Below are 20,950 nucleotides of genomic sequence, written 5' to 3'. Positions count from 1 at the left end.
TGTATCTGCATCATCAAGTGTTATTTTTTCATTACCAATCACAGAAACTGTCTTTCTGAAAACAGTTTTTACTGTAATACTCTGACACAGTTCCATGAATTCTGCACATAGTGGCCATTTTCACATCAGTCTTCAGTGCAGATTTAGAAGTAAGGACTCTATTATTACCCAACTTCAGTAATAGAATTTGAAAGTTGTGCCATGGTCTAATCTTTGAAGTAGTGATCAGTAGAAAAAAACTATAATTTCACTGCAATTAGCATATAGAGAACACACTGTGCTGTACAGTTATCAAGCATCTTCAAAACATTTTTCATTTTGCATCCATTCCATGATCAAATTCTACTAGCCACTTGCTGAACGTGTGTTGCATCATCCTTGCCTGTTTGCTGTTGTAATATGTAATGAGAAGTCCAGTCATATCGGTTTCCTTTTGTTACTACTAACCATGTTAATGTAAAACAAGTTAGTTAAAGTATGCAGTGTGTTGTATTTCATGCTCATTTTTAAATTAGCAAATAGTAATAAACATAATTTATAAAAAAAAAGAGTAAGATGCAAAAACTTATGTGAAAACTGGGAAAATTTGTTCCTGCACTTCCACCACACTGCTAGTCATTCCTCCAACCATTGCATGGCAACAAACATAATATCCAGCGCTTTAGCTATAGTATACTGTATATGGATAGTCCATGTGATATGTATGAAAAAAAATTAATAATTACCAGATTTCTATTGGTTTTTATGAAATTTGGGAAAGCTCAAAAATCTTTTGTAACAGTGAAATATAAAATTTCATGAAAATCTATTCACTGAGAATTGATTTATAACATGTAGATATCCAGACAAATAAATAATTGCTGGCTCTCTGTTGATCTAATTTTAATGAAATATGGGAGGTCTCTACAAATCTTTCCAAAAGGCTCGAATATAAAATTTTGTGAAAATTTATCCTTGCAACTGGAAATTGAATATTACATGAGAATGGGAAAAAAATAATTTCTGGATTTCTATTGGTCCAATTTCAGTGAAATTTAGAATGGCTCAAGAAGTCTTTCGAAAAGGCAAATTTTATATTTGCCTTTTAAAATGATGCTTATTTTTTATCTTGTCTTATGTTATTCAACCAACTTGCAGTTTTGATTCTGTTTCTTCTTTTTTTTTTTTTTTTTTTATTCTATTAAAACTCTCTCACAGCTTTACAGTTCTGTGAGACTCACTCAGATTTTTATCTGACAATGACTATGTTCCAGCAGTTTTTAATTTTTTTTCAAACTAGTAACCTATATGCACTTATAAAAAATAAGAATTTTATTTTTCTTTAATACTGCCTTTTATTTCATTCTGTATGTCATTTGATGAGGTATTTGATTGTCATATGTATGTCATTTGATTTAAAATGTTACCAAAATTTTTCTTTCTTGAAATGATGACTTTGTCCTTGTACATTATAACCTCTTTCATTTTTCTGCAATAAAATCTCAATTCAATCCAACAGTTCTGTGAGAATAAATTTTCCTCCCACTCTTGTAGCTTGTCTGTGCACTACTGTTGTAATAAGCAGCATCAGAATTTTTTGTATTGTAAGTTATAAAAAATGCTTTCATGTAAAAAAAAAATCTATAAATCTGCTGCGATAATGGCTTTTGTGAGTAGGAAAGAGATTAACATGCAAAGTTCCTCAAAACTTCTTTACTGTAATTCTAGAACTCTAGATACTCTTTTCAGTACTCTGTGAAATGTGATACTTTTAACACACATTTTCAGCTTTGAATGATGGAGAATTAAAGCTTATTTTTTATACTCATAAATTCACAATAAATGACTTTGTTATAAACAATTTCAACTGCATATTTAACCATGTTAGTGAAGTTAATGATGTTCAAATGAATATATATGCTAATTTAAAAAATGTAATTTTAAATTATGTTAATATTTGCTCATTCCTTTAAAGGAATTATCATTTTTTATATTTTATCTTTTTCTATAGCATACCAGGTCAAGTGTGTGAGCTCATAGGCCCAAAGGAAATCTCTATTCTTCACCCTTACCTTAAGTCAGATGATTTAGAGGTGTGTGGTCATAGTTATTTTCATAGTGCACAATAAAAACAATACATTATTAAGAATTGAAAATTCATTTTGTTTTTGATGACTGTAGACAATGGTGAGAAAGGAATTTAATGTTTGTAGTTTCAATGCCAGAATCAAAGATCAAATGGCAGTGGTACTTGACGTAGTAGTAGAAGAATGTGATGCAAGAAAGCAAAAAAAAAAAAAAAAAAAGAATTTCATAAATCCATTCCTTCCTAAAAGTTTGTCCAGTTCCTACTTGAATTTATTTAAGCTATCAACTTCTACAATGACAGATGGAAGTTTGTTCTAGCAATCAACTACCTGCTGGCTAAAGACAAATTTTCACACATCTATTCTGCAACTGTCTTTCCTCAATTTGAATTTATGCCCCCTCAGGTTTGTAATCTGAGTAAGAGGAAGAATCCCATCAGAATTGAGCCTGCTCAACCCATTCAGTGCCTTGTACACCTCAATCAGATCACCTTGTAGGTGCCTAGTCTCCAGACTCTGCAATTTGCAGAACTTAAGCCTTTCTTGGTAAGAGGACCCCTTTGTTCCCCTCGCCAATCTTGTTGTCCTTCTCTGTACTTGGTCAAGCAACTCTACATCCTTCCTAAAATGAGACCTCCAGACCTGTATGCAGTACTGAAGGAGTGGCGTGACCATTGCCTTATACAAAGGGATAATCACCTCCTTTTCCCAACTAGCAAAATTCCTGTATATCATTGACAAGATCCTATAACTTGCTCTGGCAGCCTGTCTGCACTACTCAGAAAACTTCATATCTGACTGCACAATTACTTCCAAGTCTTTTTCACTTTGTACCACCCTAAGTGTAGTACCACACAGTTGGTTACATTTCTCTGGGGTTACTTCTACCCATATGCAGTACTTTGCAATTTTCAATGTTAAAGTTCAGTTGCCACTTCTCAGCCCATCTTCCCAACTTTTGTACATCCTGTTGCAGTAGCACACTGAAGAACTAGACAAGTTTGGACATTAAGCCTGATATACTTTCATCAATATCACTGATAAATATGCAAAACAACAGTGGGCACAACACTGAACCCCGGGGGGACTCCACTAGTAACATTAGTCTAAGAAGAGCAGCGTCCATTGATTACCACTCTGTCTTCTCCCACTCAACCACCCTTTTATCCATTGTAGCAACTTGCCCTTAATATACAGACGCCTCCGTAGCCAGGTGGGAAGGAGCAGCAGTGCGCAGCACACGCTTCTTGATTAGACCGGGGTTCGAGCCCGTCACCACCAAATACGGAGGATGCGGAAAGGTCAAGGAATGACCACCGCATATCCTGGAGCAATATGGCCTTAGTTGCCAATGCTCCTAAAAAACCAACAAACAAAGAGCCCTTAATATACTGTTCTAATTTGTACGGTAGTCTTCCATGTACAACAGTATCTCTCTCAGAACTGGATGAAAAAAATAATTTTGATATCATAGACTTGGATTTCAGGAATGGTTTTGATGTGATACAAGCTTTTAAAATTATTCAGTATTATATACCAAAGGTTACCAATTTATTTAAACTTAAAGTGACTCCCCCAAATTTTTTAAGATCTGCTCAAAATTGAGATAAACTAAGCTTTTTCAATAATTACAACTTACTTTTCATGTTTGAAAAGTAAGTTGTAAATTCTGGGTCCAAGAATGGACCCAGAATTGAGATAGAACAGTGGACTCCTGAGGTGAATTATGAGTATGATAGATGAAAATGAAAACAAAAACAAACTTGTTAAATTATGAAGATTAATACAGAGTCAAGATTTAATGTTTTGCTTCAGTTATTTATTATATTTATTTTGTTATTATTATTATTATCATGCGTTATAGCCGTAATGCCCGAGGACCTGGAGATTTCTAGTTTTGATACTAAATCTAACCAAAAATAAGATGTTAAAACTAAAGCATGGATAAAGGAAGAACACATTGGTGGCACAGCTGTCTACTTTTTAATCAGATAAAAAAACATTATGAGATATGTTATTCAGAATGTGGAGTCTAGATAATAATCTTTTGCCCTGTAAGGCATTGATATATGTCAATATAAGCCAATTTTTGGAGTTTTTCAGTTTTCTGAATGACACACTTATTGTACAATCAGCCGATGATACTTATTGTATCATTGGCTGATTGTACTCTTGAAAATTGGATGAAAGTGGAAATTCTCCATGACTGTGTTTGGATACCTTGAATGCAGTACATGCATGTCTGTTTTACATACTAAAATATTAAATTTATTACAGCAGTACAGAATGTAATTAAAAAGGCAAGAGTAAGAAATATGGCTGTAATAAACACCTGAGCAAAGTTTGCTATGAGCCATCATGCAAATTTTTTTCTGTGGGTTTTTTATTTCTAGGGCAATGCAAAAGACAAATCCCAGAGATGATATATCCCCTCATTTTAGAAGGTAGTAAAAATCTAACTAATATAAAGATAATAAAAATTAATGTGAATAATTTTCAAAGAAAATGTTGCTGACAGAGTTTGAACTTTTTTAACACTTTAGTAAATGCCACCTTCTTTAGGGCACTCTCATTTGTGAGTAAGAATCACAAGTAAAAGTGTGCATATTTCTAGTTACCAAAAAAAAATACATAGTTTGAAGCTTTCGGGGTGTTTTTAAAGCATTAAGTTAAATATTGCTTAATTTTACTTTAACATAATTAAATTCAGAGAATCAATTTGTCAGAACTATTCTGAGAACAAGTTTTAAATAAAATTGAAATGGCCCAATCTCACAAGAAGAAGAAAAAAAAAAAAAATCACAGAAAAAAAAATACAAATCTTAAAAATATCTGGATTTCAGAAAATTCCAGTTTTTGGATAGCCTGATTTTAGACATTCTATCTGTATATGTTTTATTGTATGTTATATGTTTAGATAAGTCACAAGTATGCAAGAAAGGCTTAAGTTCTGCAAATTGCAACATCTAGACCAAGCACCTGCAAAGCGATTTTATTGAGGTGTTTAATGCTTTTAATGGATTGAGCAAGCTTAATGCTGATGGCATTTTTCCTTTTGCTCAGACTACACATGTGGGGGAGGGGCATAAATTCAAATTGAGGAAGGACAGTTGTAGGATAAATGTGCAGTGGTTTTCCTTCAGCCAGCAAGCATCTGTTATTTGTGGGTAGTTTGAATAAATTCAAGGAAGAACTAGACACATTATTGGACCGAATGGACAGGTGAGGTACAGTTTTTTTTTTTTTTTTTTTTGCTGATGCTTTATAAGTTTGCTTATTTGCATCTTATGCCACTATTAATACGTTGTATCAAATCTTTCACAATTGAAAGATTTGTTTCACAAATCTTTTTTGTGAAACAAATTATTGTCAAACAATTTCACAATTGTTTGACAATAATTGTTGCTGAAGCCTGCTGGGTATTGGTGAGATATTGTACTTTTTAGTGACCTCTTAACTATTGTAACTGAACACAAGTGTGGTTAGGAAGAGAAATTTGAATAGTTTTTAATTTTATTTATTTATTTTTTCTTATTTTAACACAAATATTTATTCCAAAAAAAAATCCGTTTTGTGTGGGTCACGGGAATCCCACTAGGCTCACATCTGGGCATTGTTGAAACCCAATGATTTTTAAAGTAAGAGCCATAGCTAGGATGGGACAAGTGGGGCACTTGCTCCAGCAACATCAAAGCCACAGATGTACAAAACATAAGATTTAATTTTATATATATATATATATGAATTTATTATTTCTTTTTAATTTTTACATACACAGAATGAGCAAGCATGGCACACATTTTGCAATATTTCATTATTTATTTATTGTTATAATTTGTGTTTATTTATGGGGGCTAGGGGGCACAAATTTTACTTTTTTATTTTACTTGAAATATTGGTAAAGATACACCATAGTTTACTCATAAATTAAACTATGTACGTAGTGTGAAGGCATAGTTTTTAATTGAATCTCTCACTTGCTCACCCACCGATGATAGGCCAGCAGCTTTGAAACAGTGACCATCTGGGTGGTGGTATCCAATGAGAATAAATAACAATAGTCTTTTCTCTACTAGAGAAGCATTACTTATTCGAAGTAGTGCAGTACCCGGTATCTCGTGAAAGTAGCCACAATTTTTAATTGAATCTCAATTTTTAATTGAGATTCAATTAAAAATTGTCTTCACGCTATGTTGTTGTTGTTTGGTTTTCAGGAGCATTAGCAACTAAGGCCATATTGCTCCAGGGATATGCAGTAGTCATTCCCCGACTTTTCCGCATCCTCCGTATTTGGTGGTCACGGGCTCGAACCCCGATCTAATCAAGAAGCGTGTGTTACGTACTGCTGCTCCTTCCCACCTGGCTATGGAGGCACCATCTTCACACTATGTATGTAGTTTAATTTATGGGTAAACTATGAGGTATCTACACTGATATTATATAGTTAATTTAAACTCGTATCATATTATGTCTTGCACATTGAATCTTCAAATATTTTACTTTAAAGGAAAATTTTTGGACATCCAATCTACAGTTTTCCCTTTTCAATTAAATTTATGCTCCCTTGTGTATGTGTTATATGAACAAGTATTAAAATTTCCATGGTAGTGTACTTAAACCTTTTTAAGGCTTTGATCACCACCTAGATCTGGTTACCCTGCAGACACCTAGTTTCCAAACATTGTTACTTTTGTCTTATTGCTCTTCTCTGTATCCTTTCCAACAGGTCCATATCTTTCCTAAAATATAGTCTCCAAGTCTGTATGCATATTAAAGATGTAGCATAACCATTGTTTTATATAATAGAATAATTGCCTCTTTATCTCTACTATCAAAGTTCCTGTATATCTGACAAAATGTTTTGTTTTGTTTTGTTTTGTCTTATCAGATATATATCTTATATATCCAAAAAAACTGCATGAGCTGTCCTAGCAGCCTGTCTACATCGTTCAGAAAACATTTATCAGATTGTATAGTTACTCCCAAGTGTTTTTCATTTTCTATAGGCTTGAGTTTGGTGGTACCCAGGTGACATACTCTATGATTACTGGAAAATGCACAATCTTGCATTGTCCAGTGTTAAACCTCAGCTGCCATTTCTCAGCCAATCCACACAATTTATCTAAGCCTTGTTGAAGTTGTATACCCTGATTATTGTTATTAACTAGCCTGCCAACCTCTGTATCACAGCAAACTTAGACATTAAACTCAAAATGCTTAACATCAGTATCATAAATTAATATTAAGAACAGTAAAGGCCCAAGGATCAACTCCTGTGGGACCTCACTCATAACATTAGTCCATGAAGAGCAGCAGACATTTATAACTACTCTCTGACTTCTACCACTTAATCATTCCTTTATCATTAGTAGTAACTTTGCCCTTAATGCCACATAGCTCCAGTTTAGACAGCAGTTGTTCATGTGGGACTGTACTGAAAGCTTTACTTAAGTAAATGATGTCAAAGTTTACTTGTCTTTACCAAAATCTAAATAAATAATGATTTATACCTCCTCTCTGGTTCTTGACTGACAATCTCATGGTAGCTAATTAGATTAATCAGGCATGATCTTCCTCTAACAAAGCCATTCTGTGATTCCCTTATAATTCCACACCCTTCTAGATGATCTTGTATTGCATCCTGGACTAAGAACTCTATAATCTTCCCTGACATAGAAAGTCAAACTGACAGGTTAGCAATTGCTCATTCTCCCCTTTGAGCTTCCTTTATTACTTAGGAGAGATATTTGCACATCTCCAGTCTATAGAGACATCTAAGGGGGCTCTCATTATAACAACATCTATTACAGCATATTTTACATCAGTATAATTGAATAGATTCCATCAGTTGTTCCTATTGCCTTGTTTACTTTTAATTGTACTAACTTCTCTTCTAGTCTCTTTTCAGTTATAAAATAATCCAACTTCCAATTATTATTGGCTACACCATTGGTATCCTAAACTTTAAAAACTTCCTCACACATAAATGTGCATGTAAAATATTTATTAAGCTCATCAACAACAAGTTCAGTATTATCAGTTCTGTTGCAATGAATATCAAGTGATACCAATTTGTTTGATTCTTTTCCTTTTACTCCTAAAATAAGCAAAGGAATTCTTGCTGCTCTTCATTGCACTCTTACCTAATGACTTTTCATAATCTGTGTTAGCATCCCTCACTCTCCCTCCTCTGAGCAACTAAATTTAAATTACTCTGTAAGACTAATTTATATTTAAAGTAGGATTCAGATAGGATTTACTGTATGATTTAGGATCCAGTGCTCATGTATAATTTCTCATTTAGCATTTGTATTTGTTAAAGTCATTACTAGTTGGTCTCACTGAAAAGAGTTTATGTGATGCCAGCTGTAATACTCCCTTATGAAAACAAAAACTCTTTCCCTTGACATTAGTTACTTCTTTAAATAGATCTCACTACAATACAGTGGGATCTATTTAAAAAAAAAAAAAAAAAAAAAAAAATAGAAATTACGCTTTCCAGTGGTTTCTTTGTTTGAAGGTTCTTAATATCTGTTGGATCCTTAGAGAGAAATTATGAAGAAAAGGTTAGGTAAGTGTAACTTCAGATATGGAACACACTTCAGAAAATTTGTAATTCAAATTATTATTTCTCCATGTATAGTAAAGCAATTTCTTTTTACAAGTAGTCAACATCTATTAATATATGTCAATATCCAACATCAACTCCAGATTAGATGCTAACCAACATCTAATCTGGAATTAAATTGCCCATGAACCTATCTAAATATATAGAGCTTTGCATTTTATTTTTTAGGGAGGAGTTTGGGTAGCCAGTGATGCAGTAGTGCAACCTCTGGCAGTTTGTACAACCCTAGCAAAGTTAGCGCAGGCAGGAGGTAGGTAAATCTGATTACAGTCTATTATTCTAGATATAAAATTTTATATTTAGAAAGTGTCTATTTGTCAGTAAGGCAGCATTCTTATATTGCACGATGCAGTCATTTAACATTTTTTTTTTTTCCCCTTCAAATGTTTAAATTGTCACAGTAATAGTTGTCCAAATTTAAAAATTAAATTTTTTTTAATGGTATTGGTACTTGTCGCTCACACCCTAAGTGTGTGTTTATGGACCAGTTTGCATGTTATGTGGGTTGAATAACCACCTGGAATAACTGTGGGGGGCCCTCTTCAGCCCTCTGCCTGAGATCAGTTAACTGTAGCATTAAATTTAAAAAGGACTTTAGAAATTCCCCCACTTTTGACTTCCAGTTTTAAATGGAAATTGTACAATGCTGACTAAGATGGAGAAGCATAATTTAATGCTCCAGTTTTCACTCATTTCATTGGATTCAAATCTTTTTGTGCAGTAGACCAATTCTTTAAGGCTCTCCAATCAGAACTAGAATTAAATTTGTTTTTGACAAAAGTAGTAAATGTTTCAAAAAACCCTAAAAGTACAACAACAATGCTAACTGGATTTTAATCAGTTCTGCTTGAGATTGGAAGTTACCATCGTCTTGTATTGAGCAAGTTAATATATAACATTGGTAAATTATGCCAAAAAGTGTTAAATTAACAAAAATTGAAAAGCTTTAAAGTTTGCCAAAAACTATTAAATATAGAAACCTTCTTGCTTAAAACTTAAGTGGCATTCCCCATGCTAGTGAGATGAAGAATAGCAAAAATTTAAGAGAACTTTAGAGGAAACTACAAAAGAGGATTGTGGAGAGAAGCCTGCCTATAAAGAGAGGAAATGCAGAACACTGTGATAGACCTGAGAAGCTTTTTTTTTTTTTGTTAGTTGTTGGTGCATTGGCTTCTGTGGCCATAATGCATCTCCCAAAGTTTTTGCATTTTACTCTGATCCAGGCCCGAGGCGGGATTCGAACCCGCGACCTTTGGGTTGCCAGGCAGGCACTTTACCCACCTGGCTAGCCTGGTTTGTTTGTTTGTTATTTGGATTTTAGGAGCATTAGCAACTAAGGCCATATTGCTCCGGGATATGTGGTAGTCATTCCCTGACCTTTCTGCATCCTCCGTATTTGGTGGTGACGGGCTCGAACCCCGGTCTAATCAAGAAGCATGTGCTATGCACTGCTGCTCCTTCCCACCTGGCTACGGAGCCGCGCTAGCCTGGTCGGCCCCTGAGAAGCTAAAGAGGAAGTTAGAGAAAATAATAAAAAAAACCAGTTATAATAAAGTTTTGGCAAATAAATATGACAAATCATTATTGGAATATAAATAAAAAACTTAAGCAGGCTGAGATATGTGTGAAAGAGGTAAAAAAAAACCTTAGAATGATAAGAAAAACAAATATCAGGAAGGTGGAGGTAGAAAGATGTTTTGGGGCTTAATTTAAAATATAAGTAGGGAAACAGTATCCAAGGTAATAAAAAATATAAGGGTGAAGTTACAACAAAAAAGATGAATATTTTAAAAATATGGAAATACTTTGATTTGCTTCAGACATAAAGACATCACTGAGAAAGGGAAAATGATCAAAGTGGAGAAAATTTTGGTTACTGTCACTGTTATTCAGGTAGAAAAGAATGTGGAAAATGTGAGGTATGGAAAGGTTGTGAAAATTGACGAAAATAGACCTGAAAGCTGGAAGGAAAATAATTGCACTGTGGTTATGTCACGTTATCCAGAGGCAATTTTCCAAAAGAAAAGTTAAGATTGGACCAAGATATTAATTGTACCAATATATAAAAAGACAAATAAAACTGAATGTGGAAATTACAGAGCAATTTCACTCCTTAGTGGTACCAAGTAAAATCTGTAAAGTATCGTGGAGAGGAGGGTTAAAAAAGTATCAATAACTAGGAAGGCAGTCAAGTTTTAGGTCCAGGGAGTTGCCAGGATCAAATATGACAAATTATAAACAAGTCTATCACTACTGAGGATTTGTTGAGCTTGAAAAAGCATATAGTAAAATAAAGTAGCAGGAAATCTACTCTTTCAAATTTTAGGAAAATATGGCATAAGATAATCCTTAAGGGGAATAAAAAGGTTGTATAAAAATAAGAAATCTGGATCAAAAATTGAAGGAAGCATTTGAAAATGTTTGTAAGGTTACATTTCGAGTTACTTTAATTGACTTTTTTTTTTTTTTTTAATTAAAATCTCAAACATGAAAGGTATTAGAATTGAGAAGACAAAAGATATTTGTTGACATTAGACTTGAATCTCTATAGATTATAACATTTGGGAAATACATGTAAAGGAATATTGTTTTGTTCCAAAAAAACAGCAATAGAAGGAATTAATAATAAAGGGGAAAAGTTATTTCTGTGAGTCTGGAGTTGGATAGTGAATGGAGATGTTGACTGATAGGGAACATGTTTGGGCTGATTTGGAAGAGATTAGTGGAATTACAGATGCCAATTCAAAAGAACAGTGCCCATGGAAATACCTACAGAAAAGGCATGCAAGCAGAAACTGAACATCTATGAGACAAAGTGGAGAAATTAATTAACCTGCTCCCTCATATGAATGGAGTCTAGGAGCTTGAGAGAGGTTTTGGGAACACTACCTCACATGTGGAAACAATATTCCAAGGCAGGGGATTTGATATTTGTACAGAGTCAATAGCTGTTTAGAAGAAAAGTAATTCCAAGATTAAAAAAAAAAAACAACAAAAAACGGGATTAATTTTAATTAACATTATGGTGTTAATGCCAACAGTAGAACAAACTTTTTTCCTTCACAGTGAGTTTGGTATTGTGCTTGCCTTCAAAGAAATGGTATCACCAAAAGGTTAATCTGAAATTTATTTAAAGATGAGATGGTGCTCTCATAGCACCATCTCATAAACTGTTTTAGGACTTTTTGATCCTCATCACATGGCAGATGTTTTATAAAGACCAGTACTCAGACAGAACCGTTGTAAAGTAGTTAGATGTGAGCTGGAATGAGGTGTACAGAGAGAGTTAGAGCATCAAAATTGATAGCTAAATGTTATTTGGCATTATTGAATAACATAATCAAATATAAGAAGGCTCTTTGTTTTTAGATATTGTAATATGATGGGAGGGGACATTTTTTCGTCCTTTTTGACTTTCTTACATATTAGATGACTTCTGAGTTTTCTTATGTTAGTATGATAAGAAAATATATCTTATATTTAGGTAAAGACATTATAAATAGCTAAAATTTATATACATGCAAATGGCTATAAATTACAGTTTTGTTTTTTATTGTTATAGTGATAATAGGAAGTTACTTCATGGAAAAATATTTTGTAAAAAAAAATTATTTCCAAAACATTATATCATGAAAAACTACTTGTGATATTGGCTGGAAATAGTTATTTACTTTAATAGTTTTAATTTTTGTCTTTTATACTAAAAATGAATACTGGGCAGTTTATAAAAAAAAATATCATATTTCATTAAATATATTAAATTCCCTAGCATTAAAGTTAATCATTGCCTCTTTCTGTGGACATTATTTCAGGTATTTTTAGAATATGCAAAATAATTCCTTTACATTTAAAAAATAATTCAGTTTTTGTTCAGTATGTATAATTTTATATAAATGATTAAATATTAATCAATTATTCATTTATTGTTATCATTTCAGGTGCTAGATATTTTGAAGATTGTCAAGTACAGAAAATATTAACAAGTGGAGTCAGAATTTCAGCTGTTCAAACAAATCTAGGCTCTATTAACTGTGAATACTTTGTTTTGTGTGCAGGAATGGTTAGTGGACAGTATTTTTGATACTAGTAATTTAAAAAGATTACATAAATTAATAATTGAATATTTCTGAAATTAGCTAAGGAAATGCAGACAATTAAAGAGTGTATCAAAAATGGTGTGAAACATTTTTAGATGCAGTACATCAAAATTATTATAACATAAGTTCACTGAAGTCTTCATATAGCTTATATAAATTTGTGTATCATTTAGGGACATGATAGTATCTGCTCTGAAGTGCATCTGGAAATGTTTTCCAAAGTAGAAATTGCTACTACCAAAACACATTATATGATGATTTAGTTTTTTAAAAGGAAATTGAAATGAAATTTGTGGCTATGTGCTTTCACATTTACAGGCTGGTCTAAAATGTTTGCTAGTATATAATATTAAGGTTTTTATCAGTAATATAGAAAAATGAGAAGGGAGTGCAAGAGACTTCTTATCAAGTATATTGATAAATAGCGATTATGATAAGATGTGCATGAATTTGGAATTGATTATCATGTTTGATGCAATTGAACAAACTAACAATAAATATTTTATGGCTGATAGGTATATTTTGCATGTGAGCTGCAATTCTGAAACATTGCAAAAAATATGATTTTTGACTTAATACTAACTACAAACTGGTAGTAATCCTATCTTTCAAGTCTGTAATACTTAATTAGATAATTAAGATGCTGGTTTACCCAATTTTGAAGCTTGCACTTATCCCATTCGACCCTAAAATAATCTGACAATTTTAGCTTGGACTGAGTTTTTATGTTGCTAAGCATGACATTTTGAGTTGTGCCGGTATTGCAGCCCATGCGTGATTTATTTTTTCCTCTTTTAATTTTAATGCTTGGCTTCATAAGTAACATTTAATTAATCATTTTGGCCTTTTCACATGCATAAATGATATATTTTTTTCCCTACTGAAGATCCCTCAGTGCAGTGCTATGTAATTTGAACAAAATGTAAAAAAAAAATACTTTTTTGGACATATGAATGTAGCAAATAGCTTTAAAAGGTTGTTTATTGTATTAATATAATAATAATATGGATAATTTTCCTATCATGTCTATGGCATGCATTAATTATTTATTTTAATTTAAAAGAAATATTTTGGAACCTCATTCCAGTGTGTTCTAACTGAAATTGTATTCTTGGTCTGTATTAAAAGTTTCCATATTTCAATATCTAAATGTTAACAGATATATGTGGATGATGCACTTTTTAACATTTGAGAATTAATTCTATTCTGCTCTGCTGTGAACATAACAAATTATGCTTACTTGATATTTGTATTAGAGAACAACTTTGAATGGTACTACAGTATATCAAATTAATTTGATATAGTATCATTCAGGTTGCTTGCTTAATTTGATATAGAACCATTTGTGTTAAGAGAACAAACTTGAATGTTACACTCACTGGCCAAAATATTAGAAACCTTTATTCAATATCTAGTAGGGCCACCTTTTCCCCTAATTACAGTCTGTAAACATCATGGAATGGATTCCACTAGGTGTCTGAAGTCAAACTCCAGACTTGACCATTCTTCCTTCAGGATATTTGTTAGCTGCTGTATTATGGTTGTTATATTGGAGAAAACTGCAAATAAAAGGCAGAAAAATATAACGTAGAGTAGTGTTATTTTCTTTAATTATTTCAGTAATTCGAAATAGTACAGAACTTCTTTACTAACTTTGACATTGTCTTTTGTTTAAAAAACATCCAGTCTTTACTTTCCAACATATCCCAGACATTCTCAATTGGATTTAGATCTGGAGAATTAGGTGACCAGGGCAGATGTTGAAAATCTTGTAAATATTCGTTGAATCATTCAGATAATAATTTTTTCACAGTGGATAGTTGCCTTGTCATCTAAAAGGAATCAAATTCCAGATTCTCCAACTCATGTAGCATAGGTTTGGAAATGAGTCTTTCTTTGACAAACTGAATTTTTCTGTCATTTGCTGCACACTAGACCGTCTATTCTGATGCACAATTCACTTTAAATTCCTGCAGCCTCATCCTTGGAGTACCGACTGCATTTCTTCCTTTTAGAACTGAATTCTCCTTTCATCTTCCACTCACTGTATACCTTTCAGATGGTTTCTTTTGATGCACCAGTAATTTGATTTGTTTTCTCAGTTGTGGCTCCTGCTAAATGCTGCAACAATAACACCTTTCTGAAAATTGGAAAAAGCACCTGTCTTCCACATGAGTAGATCATCTAAGAAGCCCTAGGAAAGTGTACAGTATTTATCTGATACCAAGGAACTTGATCATATAATATGATAACTTATCAAAATTACTGTAACTCAGAGCGAAAACGGATACAAAATAGATCATGACAAGTTTAATAATAGGAAATATACATATATTAGCTTTTTTTTTGTTTGTATGTATCTTTTTGTTTCTATGTATCTAATCTAATATATGTATATTTCCTATTATTAAACTTGTCACAATCTATTTTGTATCCGTTTTCGCTCTGAGTTACAGTAATTTTTATAATAATGAATCCAGAGCGCACAGGCCTCTTTAATCATATGATAACTTATATTTCGTACTGTATATTTATCTGTTGATGTCATTTATAAAAAGTTTCTAAATTTTTGGCCTGTGTGTGTATTTATCTATTTTATTTATTTATATATTTTTTAAATTTCTGTAGTGGTCTTGGCAGTTGGGTCAGAGGTGCATTCCCCAGTTCCGTGTGCCCATTCATTCTGCTGCAAATGCTTATGTTATAACTCATCCCATTGTAAATCTTGTTTCTCCTCCACCAAGTAAGATTAAATAATTGAATGATAAATTTTTCCTTAATAATAAAATTAGAAAATAATAAAAAAATGCTACACACACACACACACACACACACACACACACACACACACACACACACACACACACACACACACTGAAACCCCCTGCAGTTGAGTTGTGGTGTCCCTAATTGTCACTAATATGATGGTGGTGCTACATCTGAAATATGTAAACTTTGTTTTTAATTTCTGGAAAAAGTTTATGCGCTTTCGAATTTTGTTTGGATTAGGCCAGTATTTCATCTTTTTTTTTTAATGGATTGTAATATTATTGTACTGCATTTTTAAAAAAAAAAATTTAAAAATGCTATATTTCTTACACTTTTTATTTTCAAATACAAAAAGAAAATTCTCTTAAATTAAAAAAGCCATTATAGGCGTAAAATATAAAGATGACACTATTAGCCTCTTCCATTTTCCAGTTAAAAAAAAAAAAAACATTAAACAAAATTTAAAATATGCACATGTTCATATATTTCTGCTTTATTATATTTATAAGTAGCCTTAAAAACTTTAAAAAATATGCACATTTCAGATGCTATTATTCATTTAATTTTCAAATTTGGTGCACCCTTGAAGTATGTGAAATTTGAATATTATGCATGTTGCTTACTCTGTATGCCAAATGGATGTCACTTTCTGTGTTTTCTATTCAAAAATAATAATGAATATTTAAAATGAATCTTTCAAAAAGACAGTTTACAACCATTGGAAACCATTAATAATCGTTAGATCATGTGGGAGATATTATAAATTATTTGAACTCAAAACAAACAATTCTAAGCCCGTATCATCAGTAGTAGTAGTCAGTTTCCCCACACTAGAATTATTATGAGTTAAAAGTAGGGAAAAAAAGCCTCAACCTTGTTCTGCAAACAATCACTCCATAACTCAGAGGTAAATAGGCAGTATAGAAAATCATAAATTTTTATCTTCAGCTGACAATTAATGTGGGTCTGTTATTTGAGTTATGCTTCACAGGTGTAGTGTCATAACTGCAGGATTAAAAAAAAAAATTAAATTAAATTTTCTGTTTGTACACCAGCACGACAACCAGGTCAGTAGAGTTTACAATAAATCATCGATACAAATATTTATCGTATTTAATTGTCATGGGCTTGAACCCCAGTCCACTCAAGGAATGCGTGCTATGCACTCTCGCTCCTGACTATTCGGCTACATCAGCAGTCATTTAACAGGCACCAGGGTCTCTCTATTTCACTTATTTTTAGGTAGAGTCTGTTTGTAAACTGGACTTTTGCTGATGCTATTGAGGAAGTGTTAGGTAGGTCAGAAAACTTCTAGCTTTTGGGGGGGTGGATACACAGACTAATAGATTAACAGTAGCTGCATGCAGAGGTGAAAGTTATTCTTGCACTGCTTCTATTAGAACATGCAGCAGCCTGGAGAGCAAGGAGTCAGAGATTTCAATACCTGCTAGGTAGTTCATTGTGTAATAAACAAATACATGAGCGGGTTGGGTAACTAAAAGTAAAAACATTGGGAGGTATACTTGTATGTACACTAATGCTAGAAGCATAGTAAATTAATTTGAAGTACTGGTTAAGGTATCAAATGCACACATTGTGGGAAAATCAAAGACATGGTTTAAATCTGGTGGTCGTGCTGGTCACCACACTTAAATTTTATCACATTTTTAGTATTAGCATTAGTAGAGGCATATGATGAAAGAAAGCAAGCTTATGCAGCATCAGCCAAAAAAAAAAAACCATTCCCATTTCACCCCTCCATTCATTCGAAATACCTGTCCAGCTGAGCCTTAAATTTATTTAGGCTATCAACTTCCACAACAAGGGATGGAAGTCTGTTCCACAAACCAACTACCCGCTGGCTAAAGGCAAATTTCCACACATCTCTCCTACATCTGTCTTTCCTCAATTTGAATTTATGTCCTCTCAGGTGATTATTCTGAGCAAGAGGAAGAATCCCATTGGCATTGAGCATACTCAAACCATTCAAGGCTTTATACACCTCTATCAGATCACCTTGCCGGTGCCTAGTCTCCAGACACTGTAATTTGCAAAACTTAAGCCTTTCTTCGTAAGAGTACCCCTTTGTTCCATTCACTAATCTTGTTGCCCTTCTCTGTACTCGTTCCAGGAGCTCTACATTCTTCTTGAAATGAGGCCTCAAAACCTGTATACAGTACTCTAGGTGTGGCCTGACCATTGCCTTATACAAGGGAATAATCATCTCCTTATCCCTGCTAGAAAAATTCCTGTATATCATTAAAAAGACACCATGAGCTACTCTTGCAGCCCATCTGCACTGCTCAGAAAACTTCATATCTGCCTACACAATTACTCCCAGGTTCTTTTCATTCTCTACCACTGTCAATGTAGTACGATAGAGTTGATACGTTGCTCTGGGGGTTACTGTTTCCCATATGTAGTATTTTACATTTGTCAATGTTAAACTTCATTTGCCACCTCTCAGCCCATCTGCTCAACCTTTCCAGATCCTGTTGCAGCAGCATAGTGTCAGTAGTGTCCTTGACAACCCTGCCAACCTTTGTATCGTCTGCAAACTTGGACATTAAGCTTGATATACCATCATCAATATCATTTATAAATACAGAAAACAATAATGGACCCAACCCTGAACCCTGACGGACTCCACTAATAACATTTAGTCCACGATGAGCAATGTCCGTTGATTACCACTCTGTGTCTTCTCCCCCCTCAACCATCCCTTTATCCATAGCAGCAATTTGCTTCCAATACCACACTGCTCCAATTTGTGCAGCAGTCTTCCATGTGCAACAGTATCAAAAGCCTTCCTAAGATCCAAGTATATAATATCAAAGTTATTCCCTGCATCCAGTTCTTTTGTGACTGCATCATAGTATCCAATCAAATTGGTCAGGCAAGACTTCCCCTTAACAAAACCATGCTGTGTCTGAGCTATAACTGAAGTCTTGTCTAGATGACCCTGCAGTGCTTCTTTAACCAGTGCCTCCATTAATTTTCCTGGAACAGAAGTTAAACTCGCAGGCCTATAATTACTTGTATCAGCCTTTGATCCTCCTTTGTGAATTGGGGTCACATTTACACATCTCCAGTCCATGGGCACTTCCCCTGAGTCCAAAGAAGCTCTCATAATTATGGCTAAGGGTTTTTGCTTACTTCCTTTGCTGCCTCCTTTAATATAACTGGATAGATTCCATCCACTCCGGGTGCCTTTTTTATGTTTATCCTCAACAATTTCTCCTCCACTTTCCTCTCAGTTATTACAAAATCATCTAGCTCACTGCCTGAGTTTAATTCACCTCTGGCATTCCCCTTCCCGAATAACTCCTCATGTGTGAATGTAGATGCAAAATACTCGTTTAGTTTGTTAGCCACCTGAGCAAAGATCCTCAACTGTTGAACCATCAATATCCAGTGGACCAATCTGATTCATCCCTTTCCTTCTAGAGTTTACATAGGTAAAGAACTCTTCTATTTTTCTTTGCATCCTTTGCCAAGGATTTCTCATAATCTGCCTTTGCCTGCCTAATCTCCTTTGTGACTGGGTTACAGACCAGCTTATATCTATCATAGGCTTCTGTGTCACGTGTTAATTTGTATGTATCCCATGTATTTTTCTTCTCTGCCATATGTCTCATTAGTTCATCTGACATCCATATCGGCCTAAACCTTGAACAACATTTCTTAGTTGGTATGTAAAGCCTAGTAGCTTCCAAGATAAATTCTTTGAATGCTTCCCATTTTGAATTTGCTGTTGGTAACATCATCAGTTGGTCTCACTGTATAGAATTTAAATACTATCGCAGACCATCGTAGTCTCCTTTACGAAAGCCAAACCCTTCCCTTTACCCCTGATGGTAGTTACCTCTTTGAGTAAATCCCACTTCAGCACACTGTGATCGCTGCCACCTAGTGGTTCCTTTATCTGCAGATTCTTAATGCATGAAGAATCACTACTGATAATCAGATCAAGAGTATTACTCCCTTTAGTTGCCTCCCGAACATGCTGATGTAGAAAACAGTCATCCAATAAATCCCCAAAAGCCTCGCTTGCTAGTGTGTGAGTGACCAACCTACAAATTCCAGTCAATATCTGGTAAATTAAAATCCCCCATTATAAGACTCTCTGATTTACTGGCCCACTCCATTTCCCTGTACAGTTTCTTATTATACTCATCAGAATCATTAGGCCTATAGCACACTCCTACTCTCAGTTTTGATCTCTTAATGCTTATGTCACACCAAACTGACTCGACACTGCACTGTCCAGCGATGTCGACTGGCTTCACTTCCTTGGATTTTATGTGTTTCTTAACTAATAGCATAACCCCTCCTCCCTTCCTATCCTGTCTATCCTTTCTGTACGCATTGTACTTCCCAAATTCCAGTTCTGCATTCCTTATATCTGTGTGACATTATGTCTCTGATATCCCAACAGTATCCGCCTTTAATGTTTTCAGCAATACCTCAAATTCATCAAATTTATTTACCAAACTCCTAGCATTGGTGTACATGCAAGTATACATGCACCTGTTCCTATTCTTAGCTACCCTAGCACAACCCATGTGTTTACTTGTACCGCAATGACTCCCAGCAGTCTCTGAAATACACTGCATCTTGTTTTCCAGGCTGCTGCTCATTCCAATAGAAGCAGTGCAAGAATCATTTTCACCTCTGCCAGTGGCTACTGTTAATCTATTAGTCCTTGTATTTCCCCCCCCCCCCATTTTAAAATTGAGAAAGGAGTTTGACAAGGAGACACAATATCTCCCAAGCTGTTTACTGCTGCCCTTGAGGAAGCTTTCAGAAGATTAGTCTGGTCGCAGAAAGGATTCAATGTGAACGGAGAGTACCTAAACCATTTACAATTTGCAGATGACTTTGTGGTCATAAGCCATGATCCCAAAGAATTAGGGGAAAATCTTAATCAGTTATGCACAGTTAGTAACGATTTTGGACTAAAGATGAATATGGCTAAAACAAAAGTAATGATGAACAAGTATGCCACAGAAAGGGAAATAATTATTGAAGGAGCAGTAATTGAAAAGGTGGAGTCATATACTTATCTGGGACAAGTTATTAGCTGTAATAATGATAAATGGCTGGAAGTCAAGAGAAGAATAAATTTTGGATGGATAGCATTCAGGAAATATAGTCACATACTGAAGAGCAATATCCCAGTTTGTCTGAAACATAAAATAATGAACCAATGTATACTCCCCACCACGACTTATGGAAGTGAAACTTGGGCACTCACCAAAAGAATGGAAGAGAAGCTGAGAACTACACAGTGAAGAATGGAACGAATTATATTGGGAATCAGACTGTTAGATAAGGAGAGAAACACATGGATTAGGCAGCAAACTCAAGTAAAGGACATTCTTATCAAA

The 20,950-nt window shown here is 34.0% G+C and overlaps 1 protein-coding gene across 1 annotated transcript in view; it reads left to right on the top strand.

Moving 5' to 3' along the window:
* The window catches only part of LOC150082539 (pyruvate dehydrogenase phosphatase regulatory subunit, mitochondrial-like), an 84,860-nt gene that overhangs the window by 10,074 nt on the left and 53,836 nt on the right, over positions 1-20,950 (top strand). Inside the window, exons 5-8 of the mRNA XM_090378677.1 lie at positions 1,991-2,072; positions 8,863-8,944; positions 12,633-12,754; positions 15,420-15,534. Of these exons, the coding sequence (XP_090234803.1) occupies positions 1,991-2,072; positions 8,863-8,944; positions 12,633-12,754; positions 15,420-15,534 (401 nt within the window). The remainder of the gene's footprint in view (positions 1-1,990; positions 2,073-8,862; positions 8,945-12,632; positions 12,755-15,419; positions 15,535-20,950) is intronic.

The sequence above is a fragment of the Mastigoproctus giganteus genome, chromosome 7, assembly GCF_048544385.1.
Source record: "Mastigoproctus giganteus isolate SK-2022 chromosome 7, ASM4854438v1, whole genome shotgun sequence".
In the NCBI taxonomy this organism is placed as follows: Eukaryota; Metazoa; Arthropoda; class Arachnida; order Uropygi; family Thelyphonidae; genus Mastigoproctus; species Mastigoproctus giganteus.
This window is presented reverse-complemented; position numbering and strand designations above follow the sequence as displayed.